The 26,078-nt window shown below is 30.9% G+C and overlaps 2 protein-coding genes across 3 annotated transcripts; one reads left to right on the top strand and one right to left on the bottom strand.

Annotated features, from left to right (window-relative positions):
* The first annotated feature begins 1,970 nt into the window (after positions 1–1,970).
* LOC128190200 (delta-like protein 4) lies at positions 1,971–25,505 on the top strand. Of its 2 annotated transcripts, none has more exons than XM_052862148.1 (9): positions 1,971–2,063; positions 20,345–20,455; positions 20,786–20,899; positions 21,065–21,175; positions 22,396–22,503; positions 23,141–23,248; positions 23,382–23,489; positions 23,753–23,863; positions 24,264–25,503. In XM_052862148.1, the coding sequence occupies exons 2-9, from the start codon at positions 20,347–20,349 to the stop codon at positions 24,533–24,535; spliced, it is 1,041 nt and encodes a 346-aa protein (XP_052718108.1). In that variant the 5' UTR covers positions 1,971–2,063; positions 20,345–20,346; the 3' UTR covers positions 24,536–25,503. The 2 variants fall into 2 exon arrangements, with proteins under 2 accessions (XP_052718108.1, XP_052718107.1); XM_052862147.1 differs by lacking the exon at positions 1,971–2,063 and adding an exon at positions 14,355–14,722 and having other exon boundaries at positions 24,264–25,505.
* Positions 8,287–9,815, bottom strand: LOC128187427 (uncharacterized). The gene is made up of 2 exons (XM_052857871.1): positions 9,797–9,815; positions 8,287–9,471 (listed from the first exon to the last, which is right to left on the bottom strand). The coding sequence occupies exons 1-2, from the start codon at positions 9,813–9,815 to the stop codon at positions 8,495–8,497; spliced, it is 996 nt and encodes a 331-aa protein (XP_052713831.1). The 3' UTR covers positions 8,287–8,494.
* Positions 25,506–26,078: the final 573 nt, after the last annotated feature.

Genomic DNA, 26,078 nt, shown 5'->3' with positions numbered 1-26,078 from the left:
TATAGTTCTAGCCAAAAAAAATGTCAAAATGTATTGTATGTCAGTTGATCAGTGAAATTTCACATGTAATATATTCAAGTAACACATGGTTATATTGTTCTTTGTTGCATTCTACATACTTTCAGTTTGCAATGTAAAGTTGCTGAGCGGGGGATTACTAGTATTATGTACCCTATTACCTATGGTCATTCTTAATCAGAGTCTGTCATCAAGCCAAGAGAACAACGGTTTGCGGGAAATGCCTTTAAAGCGTTTAAGGTCTTTCGATTGTCGTGTGACGTCATTGTGAGCATTCCGGAATATTTTACCGTTATCGGTTATAATAATAGTGTTATGTGGTGCATAGTTTTGCCAATATTTCTTGATTTATACTTGTGTTTAACACATTTTAAGCTATGTAAAGTGAAATGACACCAATGTTTAACAATTCATAGAGAGTAGTTTGAGTTGAAATCGCTGAATTCAATGAAAAACTGATAAAACCGTATATAGGCAAACTTGACAGAGACCACAATTCATAATTTTTTACCCGGCAAGGTAAACATTTCTTTGCCGATTTCGATAGGATATATAATGAATTACAAATGTACCAATTTTCAGTGTGTTTGAACCATTATTTCAAAAGTTATAGACGTTTTATGTTGCTAAACTGTACTTTTTCATGGTTGAAAAATCGTATCAAAATGCACTGTAAATGTGATATCTTTCATACTGGCAATTTTTAAATGGCCTTAAAATGTTAAAATACTTAAAATAAAGGATTGCAATTAATTTCTTTTAAAAATTGCTTTATTATATCGAAATTAGTTAAAATAAATGTGATGTTTGATAAGAGAGCAGTCGTTGCTATAACTGTCCTGATAGTGTACCTGTGTTAGCTCCTACAGCATGAACAAAATATTTGCAACATACCAATATTTAACTTCAATTTGATTGTTTGCATATTAATCATCAAATTTAAACAAAAATTACACAGATTAAACCATAAAAACATCGAGGGTGGAGAAACCTTAAAACAGTAAATCTTAGTTGTAGTTAATAATGTCTATTTGTCTAAAATAATACTCTTTAATGAAAACATTATGATATATCGTCAACATGCAAGTTTTACACAGTGACGTTAAATAATTACGAAAACCGCTGTTTCCAACTTGAGTGATGTAGACCGAAAGGGATGCTAAGGAAATACAGCTTTATAAATCAGTTAAACCCATTAGATAAACACACGCAACATGCATGCTAAATAGAATTATTATTGAACATTAAGGAAATTTTACGTTATATTGCAAATTGCATAAAATAATTATAATTTGCATATGGACAACCACTTGGTGATTCATTTTTTTTTATGTTTTACAAGTACTGTTCCGCCTTTCATCAGATAAACTTTCATTTAAAAAAAAACATTAACATGAAACTAGAGATTGATAAGTTGTTTTTTTTTTTTTTTTTTTTTTTTTGGTTTTTTTTTTGTTTTTTTTTTTTTTTGATTTTTTAACATTTGTTAACGATTATAACAAAAAAGGGGAAATTTGATTTAGTGTTCATCCAGAAAAGTAATGACATCTTTTTATGTTCATGACTGTAACTTAACATGTAGATTAACATGGCAGCAAATTTTATTTTAAGGCTCTGATTTGATTGAGGAAAATCTTTTAACAGCAGGAGGTTCTTTTTCTTTTCAAGGACCAATCTTCGTTAGATAAGAGCCGCTGTAATATATTTTCATTTTTTAAAAGTCGATGGTGTAAAATACTTGGATTGTAACCTCTTAATCATCAAGATAACAGGATTTTCATTTATCTACCTTCTACACAATTTCTTTTCTTGGGAATCCTGGAGCATTTGTAACAGTTATTGTGGACATCAAAAACAAAGCCGAGAACGTAAGTTCTGCTGTTCTATAGAACCAGTGACTCTTGAGAGTTGTTTGAAACATTGCAATTTTCATAATTCCGACAGATTTCAAAATCAATCATGTCGAGTTTGCAAAAACGGTGGCACAGTGCTTTCAAGTTCATTATGCCAATGCACAAAATGGTACAAAGGTGGATGCTGTCAAGGTAAGAATGGTATCTTGTTTTATGGTGTTATAGACTGGAATATTCACTTTTCGTGTCCGAACCTATAATCGGAATGTTCTCAATTGTTAGTGAAACTTAAGACTCAATTATAGGCCGTTATAATAGCTATTCATAAACAATTTGTATTACAAAGGAAAAAATCGTTTTGACCATCATCATTGTAGATGCTTTGTTACCTTTAGTAGCGTTGATATAAGACAAATTTCAATCATTTACACTCATTGGCAGAATATAACGTTATAAATGACACTTATGTTCCTTTAGGGAGTTGATTTTAATCAACTCTCCTATGCAGTTATTCAGGCAAACCGAATGTGTAACAGTGTTTGGACCTAAGTACAAATCAACACCGTTGACAACATTTAGTTCTAATCAATAAATTCGATGTAATGAGTTTTTAAGCATTGTTCTACAAGGAAACTATTTGATAGATACATGTACCTTGTAAATAGTCAGATTTTAAATGGTACGAACAATTTAGATATTTTTTGAAGTCGTAAATTTTATGTATTCCTACGCCAGAGTTCAATATAGTCTCGTTCAACCAGACGGCTGTCTCCGTAAATCTCCGACAAGCATAGAGTCTCTCTTGCTTGTCGGAGATTAACGGATACAGCTGAGAGTCTGGTTGAACGAGAGTAGAGTTCAATTTTGCTTGGATCCAAACAATTTCTCATGCCTATTTCGATTACTAATACGTAGTTTGATCAAATAATTCTTTGATATTACACATCATGATTGATATTGGGTTTTCACGAAATTCCTGTAGGATTCAGATTATAAAAATGTGCGTAATTCAAATACTTGTAGGAATTTAATTACCACGCAAAATAATATATCGTTGATTTTAAAATAAATAACAATCGTTAAAATCAACTCCCTTCAGTACTTCAGTACTTTGATTAATCAATTTTAGCAAACACGTCCATTTTTCCAGATTGTTTTCAAAATGATAAATATAGAACGAAGATTTTAACAAGCGAGATTTTCACTGCAGTAATTTGTCACGACATTGATCCGACCAGTAGTAAATATATCAACGTGTTTATGCCTCTGGATCAAAATTTAAAAAAAAACAAAATTGTCTTGAATCAAACGAATCTATATCTGATTTTAAACATTACACATGTTTATTAATTCTTCCAAATGTTTTTGATTTCAACATCTATTTAGTGAAATCCAAAGATTTTCTTCATTAATGGATCACCATAAGCAATGAATAAATAATGATTTAAAACATACATATGTTTATAAATGCTTTCAAATATTTTTCAACTTTTCAACTTCTGTTTACTGAAATCTAAAGATTTTAATTTTATTTGACATTTATTCAATGATTTTTTCTTGTTTAATTTATTGTTTTCAATTTGAACAATATGAATTTGGTTCGTTGAATAAACAACCTTTGACGTATTTTTTTTTGTTCTATTTCATTGCAAAGGAATTTGGGCTCATTGGAATATTTTTGATTCAGGTACTTGTATTGGGTAAAATTACTTGTAGCAACAAAGTTCAAAGTTGGGCAAATAGATAAGGTGTTTCTCTTAAAATTGCTTATATATTGAATATATATATATGAAAAACTTTGGTTGGCAAAACATTTGGTGTGTTGCATCTTCTGGAAAACTGAAGGGAACATTAAAATGTGAAATTGATGAGTCTCGCCCAAAGAGGCCATATATGTTGGAGAACATTCGAAAGATAAACTAATGAGGCACATGGTTATGTGCAAAGAATCCTCTATAAAAATTGTGGTCTAATGAGCAGGGTCTTTAATGTTACGGTGGAATAAGAACAATCGTTTACTGAAAATATATTACTTCCTAAAAACTTTGTTCTACTATTGGGAACAAAAGAGGTAAACTAAACATATAGTTCTCATGAGCAAGAAGACCTCTGCTAAACTGGAAAAAAATTTGCCCAAGGGACTTGAGTTCTGGTGTTAAGGCGAAAAGTTTATGGCAATATAGTGATTATTTTTATCAATTCTATTAAAATTGTCTACCTACTATTTAACATTTACCTTGTTAATCGATTCACATGCTTTCGATTAGTAATAATACCTTTACCTAAAAAAATGTGAAATTAAGCAGAACAAAGGGAAATTAATTTTTATTCAATTTTGATTCTGCTTTGAAAGACGTTACTCCTCTGCCGTTCTTCACCTTTGATAATAATTGTTATCAATAATTAATTTGATGGATCATTTGTGGAGGGTGTTGCTAAAACGAAAATAAATCATTTGAAAAGGTAACATTTTTAAAACAGACGATCCACTTTTTAACAATTGCTTGTATTGAACAACTTGTATGAACAATAGAACTAATAGTTGTTTCCCAAAATAAAATATTTATAATGTAGCAAGGATTGTTGTAGCTTTTTTGTGTAAGTCATGTGTTCAAACCAACACGGTTTTCATTTTGATTTATAACTTTGTAAAAATTAATATTTGAAATAAAACGTTTTATAATGACTTTGAACGAGTACCTGTAAAGTAAGTGTATTAAGTTAAACTGATGTAAAAAAGAACAAAATAACAAAAACAAAAAAAACAACCAATTTCCATTGAAAATATTTAAGTGAAGACTTATTAAAATCACGACGGGACACTATTCACATAGACAGTCTTCTTCACAGATTTTTACATCATCGTCCGATTTTAAATCATTCTTTTCTAATATTAAAATTCAATTCAAACCAGCAATATTCGATCTGATCATCAAAGTTGTATTTGTGTAGTACGCGAACATGGCACTTATTAGCTCACTTAAGCCGAAGGCTCAAGTGAACTTTTCTAAATAAAAAATATTTTATCAGTGTGTGTCGTCTTCGTTGTCGTCGTTGCAGTCGTAAACTTTTAACATTTTTATCTTTTTCTCCAAAACCACTAAGCCAATTTCAATCAAACTTTGCGTTAATTTAAACTTTCCTTGGGGAAAGGGCTTTTAAATTTGTTTAAATTAAGGAATTGTTCCCTTTTAAATGGGAGATAATTGGGAAAGAGCGAAACTATGGTGGGTTTGTTTAAGAATCTTCTCAAGAACCAAACCACCTGTATTATCGAAATTTTATCATTTCGTTGATTCAAGATTGTTCAAATCAAAACAAACTGGCGTCATAAAGGGGCCCTACTATGGGTTTAAAGTATGAAAAGAAAATAAGTAAAAACATCATTTTAATAATTATTCTAAAGAACTGAAAGGCTATAATTAATTTGTGGACATATTATACAATCATATGTCAATTGTAGTGATTTCATTACTACAAGTCTGTCAGAATGAGGCGATTTTAGGGGGGGGGGGGTAGTAGAATTATTAGATTATATTGAAGTTGAATGAATAAATATCACAAAGGAACTGTACTTTTTTCGCATAGATAAACCTAAATGTGAGTTAATTATGCAACAATTAAGCTATTTGCATCTTAAGGTAAATACATCACAATAATGGTCCTTAGTATGACACGTAATGTTTTAGAGATTGTGTGATCTTTAATAAATCTCTTCGAGGTTCTTTTCTAAAATTGACTCCTAGACGTAAACTTTAGTTTTTCTTGGTACCAAAAAATATGAGAAGGCTAAGCACCTGTTATATCAAACTTCAACTCCAATCTTTTTAGATCTTTTGATATCAAATCGATCTCCCCCTAATCAAACTTTATTTGATTTAACACCACTGTTTGTAATGCCTTTTTTCATGCTTTTCATTACTTATCAAAGAATAATTCCATTCACAATCAATTCATCATCGCTGAATTATTTTCGGTACTAAAGATTGCTTGATCGTACCTTTATTTAGTTTATTTATTATGCTCATGTACAGTTTTTATCTCGACCGCCTGGGTTCTGTGCATTGCTATATTTCTTCACCGTTCGATATCTGTTATAAATGACGTTTCTTTGCTTTTGGCCGCTTACACTGGTACTCATATTTCTTTATATAAAAAAAATATTATTATGAGAATCTGTGGGGTTTTTTTTATTGTTTTCATACCAGTAACCCAATTGGCCCTAAGAGTTGATCTGTAAACAGTATTTTGACTGAAACAATTTACTTATACCTCATATTTTAAACCGATTTAAAACTATGATCGTCTAACGCACTAAAAGGACCACTAAACATCTTTTGCCCCATTTACACTCTAAATAAATTAGAACATGGTCATCCGAACTTTAATGCATACAGAGACAGAAGACGATGTTCTTGAATGAGTTCATATATTACAATATTATTTTTTCCATAGGATATTTCTTTTAAACTACAAATCCATTTGTTGTATTTAAAAATGTCGTTTTATTATCCAACCCTGGGTTAAAACTGTGTTAAGTTTTGCTTTATAAAAAAGAAAAATTAATATATTACTTTAAGGTAGAGAATTTGTTGTTCTTGTTTAAAAATATAATATACATATGCACATATCAAACTGGATTAGCTTTTAGTACTCTTAATTCTTTGAAGGACTTTAAAGGGGCATGGTCACGATTTTGGTCAAATTTTATTTTTTCTGTTTTTATTATTTACAATGCTTAATGAATGCATTTCTAATGAACAAATGAAATTTTGGTGCCAGTCGTTGAGTTTTAGGCAAGATACAGGGCTCGCAATTCTTCGTCATGTAAACAAGGCTCGTGCCCTGTTTTTGTTTACATAGTTTTAATATACCAGTAAAAATCTTTTTCAAACTGATTTGTTTATCCTCTTATTCATTTTAAGCAAGAATTAAAAGCTCCTAACGATTAACACATTCATTTTGTGTTTAAGACTATAGAATTTTCATTTCAACATTCAAAATGTAAACAAAAGCTTTGTTTACATAGCGAGGAATTGTAAGCTCTGTAACTCGCTTATAACTCAACAAATGACACTCAAATTTTGGTTGCCTTTTTAAAATGCCTTACTTAAGCATTGTAAACATTTTTATCCATAATTGATAATTTTCAAAATAGACCATTACTGCATATAGCATTATTTCTCACTCATGAAATAATTAACCTCTATACGCTCAAAATTGAACCACCTGAGCCCTTCATCTTTGTACAGCAAAACATCACATAACAAATAGGTATGTTTATACTCTGCCACTTTTGTGACTTTATTGTTAACCAAATTTGGTTTGAAATAATCAGGAAAATGACAATAGATGATTATATAACAATAATTAATAAGTTCATAAAATTATGAATATTTAATTCTTTACCCATAATATTTTACAACTAAAATAATCCATAACTCCCATTACTGATGTAATCAATGATGTGATTGATTAGATAATTTATGACAAACATAATCCTTGTGGTCTGAAATAAACATGTTCATAAAAAAGGAAGGTGGAGGGGTGGAGGAGGTTTATAGATCGCTTTGAAAATTTTCAATGCTTAGCTATCGGCGTTCTGAAAGAAGTGAGAACCCACGCTATTAAAATGACGCTCCCAAGATTTTACCGCGGAATAAATTCATTGGTTACCTCCGGCGACGTTGATTTTGTGTCCGTATATGAAGATGCTGAATAACTTTTACAATACCGCAGGAAAGATAACTCTCGCGAACTTAACAGAAATCATCAATATGCATAAAATATTTTAAGAAATCTTAAAAATCATTTATCCATAATTGATAATTTTCAAAATAGACTATTACTGCATATAGCATTATTTCTCACTCATGAAATAATTAACCTCTATCCGCTCAAAATTGAACCACCTGAGCCCTTCATCTTTGTACAGCAAAACATCACATAACAAATAGGTATGTTGCACTCTGCCACTTTTGTGACCTTATTGTTAACCAAATTTGGTTTGAAATAATCAGGAAAATGACAATAGATGATTATATAACAATAATTAATAAGTTCATAAAATTATGAATATTTAATTCTTTACCCATAATATTTTACAACTAAAATAATCCATAACTCCCATTACTGATGTAATCAATGATGTGATTGATTAGATAATTTATGACAAACATAATCCTTGTGGTCTGAAAGCGCCATGTACTTGATTAATTCTAATTAAATCAAGTTCAGACCCCAAGGAGGGAGGGAGAAAATTTTAAGTGGCAAAGCGCATTCCTATACCTTTAAAATGGACTAATATTTGCCAGGATATACATATGCTTTACAAACTTTAGTCCCATCAACATGCAAACACATACAAATAGTGAAATACTATTCATGCATGGGTAAGGATATACATATGCCCCACCCAAAAAGATGTACAATGTAACCTAATACTTGTAATATATAGTAATCATAGGTAGGAACATACATATGTCTAACCCATTCAAAGCTTTGAATGAAAATAACAACGTATATTTCAAATTATTTTAACGCATTATAAGTTATCAAGAAATATACATATGTTCCTGAATAACAGTGTATATCCATAAGTTCACAGTCAGTCTTTGCTCTCTCTATACTAGATTAACTGGTCTAATATAACTTTTGAATGCATCTGATTTCCATCGACCTAACAGTCTAATTTTGCTGTCACTCATGCCAATGTCCGCACAGTGCGACGCCATGCCTATCCGGAAAGAATGGCTAGTAATGCGACTCATATCCAACTTTGCAAATGATAGACAGTTTTTTAATACCGCCGAAAGTTTACCCCTGGACACTGGAATATTTGGTACATAACAAAAAAGTGGCCCATTTTGTACTCCTCTTAACTTAATGTAGTCTTCTAGGCATTGAACTGGACAATACTTTTTGTTACTTGCCGAGTGAATAGTGAGAAAAAATGGTTTGCCCATGTGATGTTTATATGTAACAAATTTGATAATTAAATGATCTTGCTGCCTGGAAATTTGATTAAACAGAATTAAATTTTTGTTAATTACCTTTTGACATGATGTTATTTCCCCAACTCTCAAGAATCCATAAAAGGCCAACAAAAACATTGCTTTAAACAAGGTCTTTTCAAATGCATTGGAAACTGTAACTGGTAAAAAGTCACAAATTTGATGCAAAATATTTTTTGTATTAGGTATTCTAACATCTTGTGAAGGTTTAAGTTTGCGTGTTGATAAGAGCAATTTTTGTATTAAAAAAGACGAGCATGGATCCCCAAAACTGTTGAGCTTATGGATGTAACTAATAGCTGAGAGATATGATGAAATAGTTGTTGCAGCATAGTCCTTTGAAAATAGGTAGGCAACATAATATACCAATATGTGTTGCTTCACTGGGAACTCAATAATTAACTCGTATTTCTCGGCAAAATCTTTAAAAACTGCCCAAGCATGAGAGTATGAAGCTAAAGAAGAATTAGTATGGCTCGCATCCAATAGTCTTTGTATGTCACATCTTAATTTGGAAAGGGCGGTAGTGGAGATATGTTGACTGGATTGCTGTCGGCCCAGGGTGCCAGTTGTAAAAACTGATTTACCTTTGAACGAGAAAGACAATCACATAGTAAATTTTCTTTTGAAGTCAAATGCTGAGCTTTAAAATAAATATTAAACTTCAAGCATATCAAAACCAGTTTTCGCAAAAGAAACATGATGTGCTTATCTTTTGCTGTTTGTTTATTAATGACATGAACCAGTGCTTGATTGTCTGTGTTAAACAAAATGCACTTATTAGCCATATATTTTGACCAGACATCAACAGCCAAAACTATTGGGTATAATTCTAAAACTGCTATGTTCTGATTTCGCCAACTGTCATTCCATTCTCCTTTGAACCACTGACTACCAAAAACCGCAGCATACCCCACAGCTCCAGATGCATCTGTATATAACCTTAGTTCAGTTGAACTTAACCATATATCTGGGGAAAACATTGAAGAACCATTAAAATTACTCAAGAAATCATACCAGACACTTAAATCCTCCTTAACTTGTTTCGTCATCATAATTCTATAATACTGCTTTTTTACTCCAATGGTCAGATCTATTAGCCTCCTTAAAAAGGCCCTGCCTGGCAACACTACATTACAAGCAAAATTCAATAAACCTATAATTGACTGCAGTTGCTTTAATGTTAATTTAGATTGTTCCATCGCAAACTGGATTTTGTTGACACACTTTACAATTTTTTCCTTTGGTAATCTGCATTCCATTTTTGTTGAATCCAATTCATAACCCAGGTAAGTTATAACTTGGTTAGGACCACATGTTTTTTCAAGTGAAATGGGAACCCCAATATCTGAACACATATTCAAGAAAGATTTAAGCTTGTATACACATTGAGTTGGCGATATATCCACAATGATGAAGTCATCCAAAACATGTGATATACATGGTATACCAAGTTTATTTTGTGCTATCCATTGTAGGGCTATTGAGAATCGCTCAAATTTTTTACAAGATGAACTTAGACCAAACTGCAAACATGTATCAAAGTAATATTTACTCTTCCACTTGAACCCAAGAAACGGATACTGAGATTGATAGTGCAATGAGATCTGCCTCAGTGAGGCAATAAAAATTTGAAAATTTACAGGAAAACACAAGTAAATTATGATAAAACTATGTGATGGATATCAAATACGGGATTCCATTCCTTGCTTATTACAAGAAATAAAATAATACTAAATATGTATGTAGATCTACATATATAACGTTATAGATATATATATGATTACTTTGAAATTACAAGAGATAATCGCCCGAAACTTTAACGCATTCTAGACAAAATAAGTCCGCGCAAACTTCTATAGAGATGAACGTTGCCTTGTTTATTGAGGTGGACGCCGTCAAAAAGAAATTCATGGTCACACGCCTTGAACTTGGGCGAAGGGAAGAGGTCATTATGCTCCCAGAATGAAGCGAATTCAAATCTGTGCAGAGAAGATTTGAGAAGGATATTTACTTCATCCACAGTACTGTTGTAATCAAAACATTGCTTAAATCGTGGCAACAATTTACACACATGGATCTGAGCGACTCCAAATCTATAGTGCAGTACCGATACAAGAGATTCAATATTTGCTGCCAATTCTTCGGAAGACGTCGCAAGTCGAACATCATTGCCCCCAACAATTAGAATTATGTTACGAGGTTTTACTTTTTCAGTGAAACTCGCATCCTCGCGGAGAATGCCCGAAATAGTGCGACCTCCCACTCCTCTATAAAATATCCTATGATTTGCTCTTAGACCAAGATCCTCCCAGTACCTAACATCCTCATTACTAACTAGGAATTGTTGAAAGCGGCGTACAATAGAATGACCCAATTAAGTACTTTATTGGGCTCCATCAGTAAAATAAAACAAAAATATAAACCTTACCGCTTTATAGATCGCTTTGAAAATTTTCAATGCTTAGCTATCGGCGTCCTGAAAGAAGTGAGAACCCACGCTATTAAAATGACGCTCCCAAGATTTTACCGCGGAATAAATTCATTGGTTACCTCCGGCGACGTTGAATTTGTGTCCATATATGAAGATGCTGAATAACTTTTACAATACCGCAGGAACGATAACTCTCGCGAACTGAACAGAAATCATCAATATGCATAAAATATTTTAAGAAATCTTAAAAATCATTAATTGTCCGTGTCGTTGGTTATTTTTAGTATTTTTGGTTTGTTAGTGCTTCTTTATATATATATATATATATATATATATATATATATATATATATATATATATATATATATATATATATATATATATATATATATATATATATATATATATATATATATATATTCGTACACACCAGTGATTCAGTAAGACTTTTACAAATTGGAAAGTAAATTAAGAAAACTACAAAAGGCTCAAAACATAAATACATGTTTAAATACATGTTTATCTCATACGTGTGGTGTATATTACCCGTGTGATAAACATATGCTATATCACACGGGTGATGCTATATCAAATACTTCCGGTCGGAACTACTTTTGACACAGCCCCTCGCTTCAACGCTTCAGTGACCTATTTTCGAAGATTTGCTAGTACTTTCAACATAACTATATCTTCTACAAAAATTAATATAAAATTGATTTTGTCAAAGATTTAAATTACAAATATGAAGGAAAACACATAACTGCGAAGCTCAGGCGTCGGAACCGGGGGCCTATTGTGAGGTGGGGGGGGCAGTTAGCCCCCCCCCCCACACACACACACACACCTTTTTTGCAAAGTTATTCATATCTGTAACCACAAGACCCTTTTTTCTTGTTTGTCAAGATTTTTGATAAATTTAGCCCACTTCCAACTTTCAATTTGCTTTGTGAAGTTTATAAAACTACAAATTACGTTAACTATCAAGGAGTATCCTGACGACGCGATGAAAACAGAGCGCTCTGATTGTGTTTATATACAAGAACTTACCGAAATAATGTTTTATGAGACCTTTATTCCACCACCAGTAAGCATCCTTATTCACTATTTTCAATTTTGAATCATAAGGCTAGCCTAGTGTTTGTTTTATTAAACATCATGCATCAACGTTGAACTGTTCCTCGTTCGAGTCAATTCAAACTAACGAGCATTCGCAACTTTGTGTATGTCAACAAAAACTGATTATTAAAGTCTTCTAATCGGAATTTCCATTTAATCAAGTGAATAAGCTCTAAGAAAAATTATCTAGGGCTAAAAAATTATTTTAAGGTTTATTTCAGTGAAACTTTACATTAAAACAGTTAGATTTATCTCAGGAATGACGTACTAAATTGTATTGCGCAAGGTCACAATAGCCGCATAACACAACGTTGCATCATCGTTTTTAATCTTAAAAAACCAATTTGGGTCACACAAGGGACTGTCTCAAAAGCTTCATAATATAAATCAAATTGTATGAGATAAATAGAACATCTATAATTGTGTGATTTTATATTTGCTTTATCCAACTCGTTGAAATGGTTATATTCGCTCGGCAAGCCTCGCGAATATATACACCATTTCAACTCGTTGGATAAAGCAAATATAAAATCACACAATATCGATATCCTCTATATATACTACTAGATCTCGTTAAACGATCTCACGATTAATCTGATAAAAACAAACTTTGATAAACAAAACGTACGAAACAAAGCAGAATTTTTGTTTTGGTATGTAATTATAAAATACCGAGCGATCAAACGGTATTCTCTCGATTGATTTGTACCTGAGAATGTAAGAAGAGGAAAGTGAGCTTTCCATTAAGGTGAGATTCGAGGCAAGCGGGTGTAACTTTATGCTATGGTTGACTGTTCCTCTGAGGAAATTCTATACCAAGCCTATATAGGGAGTCCTTATCCGGGCCCAATATCCCTTAATGTCTAGCTTAAAGGCTATGAAGAAGGTGGTTCTTTAATAACAAACAACGGGCAAAATTGAGCTTAAATTTTGCAAAGAAAATAAAATTTCTTTTGGCGATTTTTTTATAAAAACAAATATAATTCTACAATATATGACCTGGCTTTGTAATGTAACAAATCTTATAAAATGTATAATAGTTTTTTTTTTTCATACTGGACCCTCGCAAATTACTAGTATAGAGAAGGGATGAAATGTTTAACATAGAAGTATATGCATATTTATATACATATTTATATTGTGCTAAAACAATGTAAGCATCACGATAAATTGCTCTGTAAGTTTATTCATCTGTGACATTGAACGAAAAATGGGGCAAAAAGATTATGCTAAAATAAATAAAAATTATCACGACATAATGGGATTTAAATCCTTAGATATGACTATACAAAAAGAAAGCTTTCATTCTATTTTTAGTTTTACTTAACTTTAAATTTAGTAAGACCTGGATGCATGATCTGGCTGCAATTAAAGTTATAAAGTTCATACTAATGGTAATGTCTTCATTAGTTTTACATTCAATTTTAAAATGCATTGAAGTGAGCAATGCAGCAAGTGGCCTTTTAATTGAAAAAAAAATACCACATTGATATCTGAATAAACTGTTGCTGCAGTGATTCTTTTGTTTAAGATAAGAAACTCAGAACCTCTTTGCATTTATTTACATACTAGTATGTGTCACAGTGTGATAATAGTTGATATTTTAAATTTGATTCTATCACGAACCAACTGGTTATCGTAAACGTATGCTTACCTTATTAAGATATTTATCTTCCCAGAGAGTTTTTACAAAGAGAACTTCTTAAAAGAATTATCCCAATATACTTTATGCAATGCGCCAAGAAGCCACATACTCCTCTGAAAGTGATAAAAAAATTAGCAGATTAATTTTTAAACGGCAATTCGTCTCGCTTTGAAAAGTGTAAATCGATAACGTTATATGTATATATATTTTAAAAACCCATACGATACAAATCGTGACGTTCCGCAAGACTTGATTTAAATCTAAATTTATGTTACTGCAATGATTAAGAAGATTTTATTCTTGTTTTTTGCAAATTGTTGTTTGTCACTAACGATAGTAAAAACGGCAACCGAAACATGTAATCAAAATAACTCTGATGATTGCCATTTCTTCAATTGGAGGCCTTGGGGTTCGTGCATTGGAAAATGTGGTTATCAAAACCAAACCAGAGAGCGCTTTTTCTGTTGCAATTCAGAGGTAATTCCCCATACTGTGGAGAATTGTTTACTGCATTGCAATTTAAGTAGGCAATATCCGACAAAGGAAAGCAAAACTTGTCGAATATGCCTAAATGGCGGCACACTGCATTCTGTGTCGACTCCATGTGGTTGTAGCCCTAAGTTTAAAGGAGACTGCTGTCAAGGTAAGGATGCAAGTCATTAGTATCCGATTTCTTTTGAATACCTTTCAATTCTATTTATATTATCATAAACAAATAGTTTACACAAATGGTAAATACATTTAAGGAAAATATAAAAATCATTTTATAGAAGGTATCAAAATTAGAATTTTTAAGAAAAAAATGGAGTCCACCTTTACTTTAAAAGTATCACCTAAAAGATTGTTACCTAAGTTATTATAGAAATCTTAGAAAATATTCAACAGTTTATATTACTGTATGCTGGGAAATTTCCTACTTTTGAATAATAGTTACAAAATAAAAAACATTTATTGATACCCGATGGTGTGCCATCCTACGCTAAAAGCTTCATTGCATTTGTGTTTATTGTTATTTGAAATATCAATGATTTTTCAAAAAATAATTAATATGTGGGTTTTTAAAAATACTTTTATATTTCCCGAGTTCTTATGTATATCCTTATAGCCTAGGTAAGTGAGCTTTGCAATTTCCAAGTTAATTAAAAATGACAATATTAAAATAATTTGATATTAAGGTATTGTTTGTAAATATTCATCTCTTATACTCCTCTCATTCAGCTGCATTCATATGCACGTTGATATGTATATAATAACTAGACAGTAGTGCTAACACAACACAGAATAATTTCATTAAATTTGTAATATCTCATGTAGTAGGGGCTTACGCCAAACTATCAAATGTAATAACTAGAAGACACGGTGTCCATCTTTAATAAAACTTGTCCATTTCACAATATTTAGATTAAATGTATTTTTCACACTGCTAATAGTTAAGTATTTCCCATTTAAGCTACGCAAGAGATGGTAATTTGAATTTTTGTACATGTATTGCTCATATTCAGTTAATAATAAAAAAAATTAATTAGACTAAATACATGTATTACATGATTTAAAAAAAACTATGATTACGTGTCCGCAACCATTTATAACGTTCAATTCTAATTGAAGTTTCCGGTTCTAAAATCAATACGATACATTTCGATTAAATGATAAGAAAATTTATGAAACCAAGAAAGATTTCATATAATTTACAAACACTATTTTTAAATGATGTAGAAATACATGTTGATAAGGCATAATTATACATTTATTACCTCATTTATGTGTGATATAGTGTTCGACAAACTTGACCTTAATCCTTGCAATACATGTTTTTATATTTTGTTTTGTCAAGTATCATCATTCTGAGTACATATAAGAATCAACCAAAATATATGCATTGTTTGATTTGTCATGTGTAAATACTTGTTTATGCGACGTCATAAGCAATTTAATTCGTTTCTGGTTGGGGGGGGGGGGGGAGGGTGTCCACTTTGTTTCTTCGTCGACATCACAGTAAATAATAAGATTTATGTGTTATTTACTATTCCTATCGGTCGGTTGTCCCAAATGAGTTGTTTCCTGTGGTAATCTGACAAACAAATTGCGGTATCTTTTAAAGTGTCACTTTTACGAGTAATTATTACAAGTTGACACATGGTTTTGAACACTGGGGGTGTTTATCTTATCTCAGGGGATCTCTTTAAAGGGGTATCTGTGTAAAAAGGATTATCGTCATTGTCTCTCTGCATTAAATGTGAGTGTACTTTATTACATTTAAGACCCGCTATTTGACTTAAAGTTGTGTACATAACTTTGAAGTTCAAACTTCAATCAATTATTCTTAATACTTTAAGTTTAACGCAAGATTATTTATAAACTACGGATAAACTTTCCCTCTATCTCTCGCATACAAACCCACCAAAAAAGGGGAAAAATCTGAAAACAAGCAGATTTTAACAGAAATTGCAAGTTAAAGGTTCAAACCAATAATCATTTAGTTAAGCTGGAAAAAAATTCTTTTTCTTATTTAGAATGCCCTGTAAATTATGTTTTTTATCATAAACAAATTCAGTTGCAAAGATTGGAGATGAATTATTTCCTCTCTTTAATTTGAATACGAGATACTGTCTTAAATTGAAAAATACTATTATAATATTTCAAAACGAATATACAATAAGGTGCATGGTAAAGATTTAAACTTAAACTTGTCAAATTTCCGATTCAATTTTCTTTTCAACTGCCATGCTCAAACCAGGCTTCTCTTACGACAACTAAACTTTGAATCTTTAAACGCCCTGTTGTTTGAATAATCACACAAACACAATAAAGATGTTAAGTTTGAGAAAATCTTATCAGAGCTAAGGTATAAATACAGCATGACTGAATTTTCAACACGAGCAGTATTATTGTGACTGGTAGTATTTTTCAATAGATCGATTTTGGGACGTTAAAGCAAAATATGCAAGAATGTTTGAATGAATTTTTCGGAACGAATGCGTATGGTTAAAGGGACCAAAATTGTATCGTCAGCATTCAATAAACAAACGAGATGAAGACCTCACAATGCTTCGTTATTAAAACAAGGATTGTGATATATTTTGTTTACATTTAGATTGCTGATTAGATGTTACGGTATTTGAAACGAATTAAAAAGTGAAAACAATAGAAACCATTTAATTGAATTCATAATTAACTTGCATATAAAAATACATTTACTGGTACTTGTACAACAAAAAATTGAAAACGTAAAATTTATAGAAGAAATCGTGAGAATGCCCCTTTAATAGATAAATAAATTATACCTGTAGTAGAAACATTCGGGTCGAATTTCATTGACAGGAATTAAAATGTATGCGTTACAGGCAATTATTTCGGGGTTAATATTGATATGGTGATTTTACATTCGTTACTCTGGAACATTATCAGTTTTGGATAAAACAACTAATATTGAATTATGTTTTTCGCTCTGGATTTTTTTTAGAATTAAAGAACTCAAGAACGACGAGATGTTTTGTTCCACAAAAGAAAACATTTGACTTCTTTAATTTGAAAACAGGAATTTTAGGAATAATTTTACAGAAGTTATCTTTTAGTGTGTCATTAATATCGTTTGATGCCGTATATTGGTAAAAGCTTTATCTAAGTATTTGAGGTACTGCTATTTTGCAAAACAAATTGACAAGGTGTTGTAAGATATCGTAACGGCGGTCGTTTAATTATCTAAATATCCCCAAGTTATATAAATTTATCGTGTAACATAGCAGGACCACAGTTAGAGTGAACATTTGATTATTTTACATTGTATACATGTGTGTTTATTTTTTTTTTTAATTTTTATAGGTCTTAATGTATGAAATTTCTTATTTGAATTTACAGTATTACTCATGATATAAGTACTTATAGACAGCTTTAAACGTAATGTCTATATTAACAACAACCAAATATGCTTAAATTTGTAGTGTATAATTCATGCAAGTTCAAATTGATCACTAGCTCAATTGAAAAGATTATTTAAAAAATCGAAAATGACAGTTGTTTACAATCATAACAATATTTTAAAAAACAAATAAATACATGATGTAAATTACATGAAACATTAGTTATGCTCACGAAACAATTTTGAAGACAAATGATAAAAAACAAATAACAGCGGTAGAAAATCTTGTTTTGCCAACAATACATTTCTTTGCCTTTATTTATCGAATTGAAAGTCGTTATTTTCCTATATATACCCAAGAGCATGTACTAAAATCAAACTTAGTGAGAAAAATGTGTAATTTTATGTTCTTTATTCCCAACGAGATTATGTGCCACTTATATTTCTTTGGCATTCCTTTGCAAATATACAAACCATTTCAACTCGTTGGAGAGAGCAAATATAAAATCACACAATATACATATCCTTTATATATCGGTATTGTCATTGCCAATAAAATAATTTGATTATTCTATAATTTTTTATACAAAACATCAATTGGGCTTATTGCTGCCAATTTTTTCCTTTTATATATATAACAATTGAAGTCGATACACGTTGTATGAATGCAAACAATAATGCATCGTTTTTAAATATGGCAAAAACATCTTGATATACAAAATCATTATTCTTTTTGAAATCGTTCATTTCGACTTCTTATAGTGAATTTTGCAGTATGCAGCATATAGTTAGTCGGTGATTTGAACATAGTGCATGGTGTGATGTTTAATGTATTTAATATTTTTTTTTCTTTTTTGCAATACTTAATCGTAGTCATGCATTTCTCTTAGACTTTTAAAACCTTGTAGTTATGTCAAAACATAATTTAAACATAACATAGTTTTGGCTTTGTCTTTTCACTGAGTTTAGAATTTAGATTAATTCTATATTCTGTTCTAATGTTATAAGTTATGTTTTCCCGTGTAAATGGTTTTTGATTGCTCAAGCGATGTGTGTCCGTGTAGATGTAGTTCGCTTTAGTTTGACTTTAAAAAGATCTTTTAAATATAAGAAATAATTAGATTCTTGCTTAAAGCGGTGTTTTACAATGCTCTTTAAATAACATATTAAGACGTCTGAAAAATTGCTTCGTAAACTTTACTTTAAATATTAATTTAATATCGAAACAAAATATCACGTTTTTTTTGTTTTGTTTTGTGTTTTGTTTTGTTTTTTGGTTTTTTTTTTTTTGTTTTGTTTTTTTTTGTTTGCCAGATTGAACAATGACTTAAATAATGAAGAAGGTATTAAGACTTGAACATTTATAAAATGATAGGAACAAATTTACTCCTAATCTGTTTGCATAAATATGTTCAGTGTAGGTGATTTTATTGATTAAATTGGCCGAAAATCGCAATATCAGAATAGAGTCTCCCAGGGGATCAATTTATCAATTCCAAACTAGGAAACATCACGAAATGCAAACAACATAATGCCATTAGTTGTTCCAGAAGAAAATTGGGTCTCGGTATTTAAAAGTTTATCAAGACACGGACATTCATTGGCGTTTTATATATTTTTACCCATTATCGTTATTTTGCAGACAATTTAAATCAGATGTGGTAGGCATTTATTGGAACATTGATTCAGTATGAAGGATATATCGATCCAAATCAAACCTCACTTTTACTCTGTTTTATTATTTTTTTATTTTATACAAATATATGAAAATGTATTCATTAATCAAAAGGTTTATGCTTTTCGAACGATTTTAAATTACACGAAGATAAGTCTTTCTGTGCTTAAGCTTAATACCTAGATATCGGGGCCAAATCAAGCATAGAAATGGAATTCATTGTATAAGACGTTTCTGATTTTACCGTTATATTTGGTATTTAAAATTTTATAAATATGCCTAATAACATAACATGGAGATAATTATTAATGAAGATTCCTAACAATGAAAAAATATATTAAAGGGGTATCCTAACTCTAAATAAATAGTACAAGTCTATTCTTCATTTTACTAAAGCTTACCCTTTATGATTGAAAATCAGAATTGGTAAATTATAAAAAATCATCTTCTTTTATAAAAGTAATTATAAATGTTTACGATCCATCCTTACAATCTGTGAAATTCTTAACACCCAATCAAAAAGTCAATTATAGTTTTATATTCTATTAATTACCATTGTACGTGTAAAATTGCTTGTTTTATGCGTCGATATTCTCAACTGGCTACACTTTCTTAAAGATTACTCTATATTTATTTTTACGTCTGCTTTTTCTTTTATTTCTTAAAGCATCATTTGAACTGCAATGATATAAACTGGATTATTTGTTTCTAAATTGATTGTATTGTTTTAGACATGGTGAAATGCACTGACAACCCATGTAAACACGGCACGTGCTCTGACAATTCTCCCTCCTTTACCTGCACATGTGATCCTGGATACAAAGGCACAGTCTGTGACACTCGTTAGTATATATATTTATGTGACATGTTACATACAAAGATAAAGATTAATGATAAAGTAGGACGGATGCTTAACAAATTATCTATCAAAACTCCGTTAAAATTTCAGAGATGTTTTTTTTAGCCTTCGACTGTTATCTGATACTGAGAAAAGGAAAAAAGATGTTAGCATTTAGAGAGCTTTTATTTTCAAAGAGAAAAATGTAGTTCAGTGTTGAAATCACTTTGACCTTTAAGCCAATGTAATTCATAGTGTTATTTACCATTATTATCTGCTAAATATACCAGCAGAATAGAGTATCTAAAATTTACAACCTCCTCATTTTCATAAGGGAAGGCATGCAGCGAAGGAATCATTTGTCAAAAGGGTGGAACATGTCACGATGGACCAAATGGATTCCAATGTCAGTGCTCGAAAAAGTTCTCGGGAGACTTCTGTGATATACGTATGCTGAAGAAACTATGCATTGCGATTCATTTGAATCAGTTTGAAGATTAAAATCAACCCATAATCTAAATTTTTATGAATTACAAAGGAATAAATGATTTTAACATAAAAAATAATCTTCATATGAACTTTGACTGATTAAACGTCTGTTTTTATTTATAAGCCCTAACATGCAGTGATGCCCCATGTCAAAATGGAGGATCGTGTACCAATGTAAGAGGATCTTTTCAGTGCAGGTGTCCACCTACTCATACAGGAGATGTTTGTGAGAAAGGTAAATTGTTTTTGAAAATTCATTTTAATTAGTCAGTTTCATTAACAGGCAGCCAAAACTTAAAGTGCAAATATTTGTTAAATTTCAGAAGAATTTACTATGTGTATATATTCCTGAAAATTACTTAATTTTCTAACATTCAAGAGGCATAAATCTGTTAAAAAGCGAAACCAAACTTCAGTCAACCTGAATATTCCTATGACACATCCATACACCAAATATGAGTTGAATTTGTTCAAGAGGAGTACATGTAATTCTGTCAAGAATCATCGGAACGGAACCAAATTTGAACTCAACCTGTATATTCATATGACACTTGCATATATTAAATTTGAGTTGAATTTGTGCAACGGTTATTGAGTTAACTAGTAGGCTAATTTTCTCGAACAATTAATGATCTTTTCACCCGGCTAACGGTTTAACTAAATAGTCTTTATTTTTTATGCTTAAATTTTTTTGTTTCATTAGAATTGATAAAATGCCCTCTCTGCATTACCTCATGAAAAAATGATGTTGAAATATTGAGTGTGATTTTTTTTTAGTGATCTTGAACTTTGACCTTTATGTTATTTTGATTGGCCCTGGTCAATTTTTCATTTTCAAGTGGTCCGATGTCTCTACGACGTATGTCAACTAAAGACATTGGTTAAAGTTTTAAATTTATATGGAAGCGATAACGAGCATTTTGTACAATAAGGGTAATAACTCTATAACTATTTCCTGATAGGGGTTAAAGGGCTTTATTTTTAAATGTCATTAGGAATCCTACTACATTCATGGGAAAGTTTTTCTTCTATCATTGTAAGCATAAGAAATATGAAAACTAAATAATATACAGATTTACTATTTTGATCGGCCAAGGTAGACGCTTCAATCCCAAGTGGTCCGATGTTTCTACAACGTAGAGTAAAAAAATGTTTTCTGTTTTTTTCCAAGAACCCAAGAAACTTTCAGGGGCAATAACTACTTTTTGTGACTAATAACATAAAGAAACAATTGTTTCATTATCTCAAATAATTAAAAAGCTGTGCCGGGGGAAAAAGAGAAGAATAAAATAATAAAAAACATAAGAGATACAAAAGGTCTTTTCCCTAAAATATGGAAAGACCTACTGATCTGAAAGAGAATGATGACGGAACAGTGTCACACTATATGTCCAAGCCATTTCATGGCGGGTCATAAAAACTACTCTTATTTACATATTACATGTTCTATTTCAGTAATACTGTGTTCGTCTCTCCCTTGCCTGCATGGAACCTGTACAGACAGTCCGTCTGGATTCAGTTGTTCGTGTGATATAAAACACAAAGGTGTTAAATGTGATCAACGTATGTACATGTATACTCAACTTCTGATTATTCTCTTGTTTTAGAACTGTTCAATAAAATCTAATTACAGTTTAAAGATGTTATTTAAACAAAACATCATTGACAAAAAAGCATGCATACAGATATTAAGGAATACAACAACGAATGATATGCCGAAAACAACAATTTAAGTAAACTCTATTTTCCTACGTACTTTTAACGACATCAAATTATCTATGAAGTAATTTCTAATAAAAATTGGCATCAAGAAGGGTTCGAAAGGTACATGTAGCTATTGTTAACAAATCGGTTTTCAAAATAAGTTGTCAACTTATTTATGAATTATTCCAGGAATTTTCAATTTTAATCAGTGCTTGATTTATATGTCAAACCAGGCCAGTTGTACATGTATTTTTCAAGATAAATTAATTAATTTCTGTTCCAGTGCTTGAAAAGGAGAGAGAGGGGATATGGGGGGTAAACTTATGTATAACGTATGTGTTTTGCTAGTATTTGAATCTTTTTCAAATTCAGTTTTAGAAAAATCGATTGATTTTAAGGAGTTTGAATATTTTGCGGGTATTTATTCCGCAATTTATAAAATTAAACGAAATAGTATAAATGTAACCTAGTTTGCTAGTTACAAGTTTTATTGCAGCTATACCGTGTACATCTAATCCTTGCCTTCACGGAACTTGTACAGACACTCCGTCCGGATTCCGTTGTTCGTGTGATGCAAGGTACACAGGTGCTAAATGTGATCAAAGTATGTATACTGAACTCTTTAAACAATTTTTTGTCGTTAATATTCACTTAAATGTATATATGAATATATATCTGGAATGATTTTAATTTGACAAAAATATGGATATTTGGCTTAATATGTTACTTGATTTCAGAGATACTGTGTTTGTCTAATCCTTGCCTGCATGGAACCTGTACAGACACTTCGTCCGGATTCAGTTGTTTGTGTGATGTAAAATATAAAGGAATTAAATGTGATCAACGTACGTATTCTTAATTTCTTGTGACTATTCTTAGAATCCAATGCCGATTCTGAAAGAAGTTCTTGGGGAAAATTCTGTTAAAATTGTGCTAAGATGAAAACAAATACAAGTACTGTTAAATTTCAAAGCATCGTTAGCTAGGGAATTTTCAACTTCATCCCCTTTCGATACGCTTATATTAATTTTGAATATAATTTTACTTTGAAATCTTTATCATCTGTGAAAAACAAAACTGAACTAATTGTTTTGTTTTAATCTAAAAGCTCTAACATGCAGTGATTCCCCATGTCAAAATGGAGGATCGTGTACCAACGCAGGTAGTTCATTTCTGTGCAAGTGTCTTCTTACCTATTCAGGGGATTTCTGTGAGAAAGGTAAAAACAATCTCAATTAACATTCATAACATTATTATATGTAGTTTGCAGGGAAGAGGTATCAGTTTTTGAGTCATGAAATATAAGTTAAAAGTTTACCCAACATAAAAGTACAAGCCAGAAAAAGAGGACCCAGGTTAGACTATTTTCTTCTTTTCAAAGGCCTGGCTGAAAATTTTCAAAAGATGTCCTCGTATATAATTTTCTCCTAAATAACCGAACGCTTTTTCCTTTCTTACATTTTTGTTTTGAATTTTACATTAATTCACCATGCGTCCTGACGAAGCCTTGGGCAATTTTTCTTCTTTTAACAAAAGATGGTTTCTAGCTAGTTAAAATTGTTTTATAATCAAATATATTATGATAATGTTTTAATATATAGTTTATGTTAACTTATTAGGAACAGATAAGGCCGAGGAACTCCTTCTGCCAAAATGGTTTCCTTATTTGGAATATGCCCTATTGACCCTGGTGTCACTTACTGGGATGATGACGATGGGTTGCATTTGTCTGAAATGTTGCAAAGCATGTGGTGTCATAAGAGATAACGATGACGATGATGATGAAAAGCGGAATGAAGATGGCTCCAAAAAATCAAAACGGGACAATATCATTCCGCTAGACACCAAATATCCTCGATCGCTTAATAAACGCTCTGGGTTGGATTTTTGATTTTATATATCATGGACAATCGCACAATAATATAAAATGACATAAAGTAAGACTCGTACTAATCAATGACTGAATAATAATAAAAAATTCATGAAAACCGTTAAGGTCAACCTTTATGTTCACTCTGTATGATTTAATTGATGAAATTGAATAATTAGCTTAGTTTTTCAAAATTGTTGAAATGGTTGTTTTAAATACAGCAAATAACGGTGAAAAAAAAACATATTGTAGAAGTAGAATATAATAACCAGAATTTAACTGTTATTTTTGTTTTCAAATATTGATTGTACGTTTTTCTGCATGTGTCTATTACTATTATTTTTAAAAATTGTTTAATTACTTAGTCATGAACTCATTGCAAATAAAATTTTGTTAATTAGTAAAAGACATGTAAAAAAAATATTTAAATTTTTGAATTTAACGAAGTATTTTTAATTGGCTTACAGCTGGGTGTTATAAAATAAAAACAATGTTTTGTTTTCATTCGCACTTTGTACCTAAAAATGCATGGAAAGACCGATTCAATTTTCTTTGTTATTAAACGCAGGCTTATAAGAGTAGAGAAATTAATGGAAAAAAGTAATGTTATATAAATAATGTTTAAGTTTATCCACACTGTGATTACAGGAAGTAAGATAGGAAAGTAAAACAATTGAAGAAGTGATCGGGTTTGATTAGCATAGAGAATGTAAAACATGAACTATAGTTTGTGAAAAAATTTCAACAATAGAATATACATGGGTAGTCTATATTAAACCCTACTTAAATTAACTTGCCGTTGCAGTAACCTTCTCAAATCAAGCCCTCTCACCGGTACGCTAGTGCAAAGGAATTTACTCTTTGTCATCAGATAATCGACGATAGAGCGGATGTTTTCGTAAAGTATAATGTTTTTTATATTTGAATGAAGAAATTCCGATTTATTTTTTGAAGTGATTTCAGTTTTGTATAATATTCCACATTTCATATGAAAAAATGCAAAATTTACATTTATGTCTAATATGTGTAAATTTATGTTAAACATAAAAAAATGTCTATCGTGGAAAATAAAAACGAATACAAGTATACATGTATCATTCCGCAATATTAAAGTCGTAGTGGTGGCGGTGGTTGAGACTTGAATCTTTGTCATCCCTAAACTTCTCCAAAACGTTCTATTTCCTTTCAAAGTGTTTAATTACTTGCTCTATTTTAGACATCTTGACAAGTGTATGCTTTGTTATTTTATCAAACAAAAGTACATGGTATGCATTGTTTTACAACTTTTTGATCACAGATGTCTCTCTTAAGTTTGATGGTATCGCTGTAGAAAATTGTAAGAATCACATATATTTTACCTAGAGCTTGTTATCAAATTAAATTGGATATTTGTCAAAACCAATAGAATTTTCCGATTCCATCAAATCCTGTATTTAGCTTTACAAATCACACTGGATAATCGTAACACCCTTAAAACTCGTTTCACATTTAATGTTATTAAAACTAGTAATCAAAGATTTGAACTTCAATTCATGAAATTTCTAGGCATTTAGTATTGTGTTTT

The sequence above is a fragment of the Crassostrea angulata genome, chromosome 6 (assembly GCF_025612915.1).
Source record: "Crassostrea angulata isolate pt1a10 chromosome 6, ASM2561291v2, whole genome shotgun sequence".
Classification (NCBI taxonomy): domain Eukaryota; kingdom Metazoa; phylum Mollusca; class Bivalvia; order Ostreida; family Ostreidae; genus Magallana; species Magallana angulata.
The sequence above is the reverse complement of the archived record's forward strand: the minus strand, read 5'-3'. Positions and strand labels throughout refer to the sequence as shown.

Excerpts from the sequence above, each read along its gene's own strand:
- LOC128190200 (XM_052862147.1), top strand. The coding sequence starts at position 14,359 with ATGATTAAGAAGATTTTATTCTTGTTTTTTGCAAATTGTTGTTTGTCA. Across the intron at positions 20,456-20,785 it reads AGGCACAGTCTGTGACACTC|GGAAGGCATGCAGCGAAGGA; the intron begins GTTAGTATATAT and ends CATTTTCATAAG. Across the intron at positions 22,504-23,140 it reads AGGTGTTAAATGTGATCAAC|CTATACCGTGTACATCTAAT; the intron begins GTATGTACATGT and ends GTTTTATTGCAG.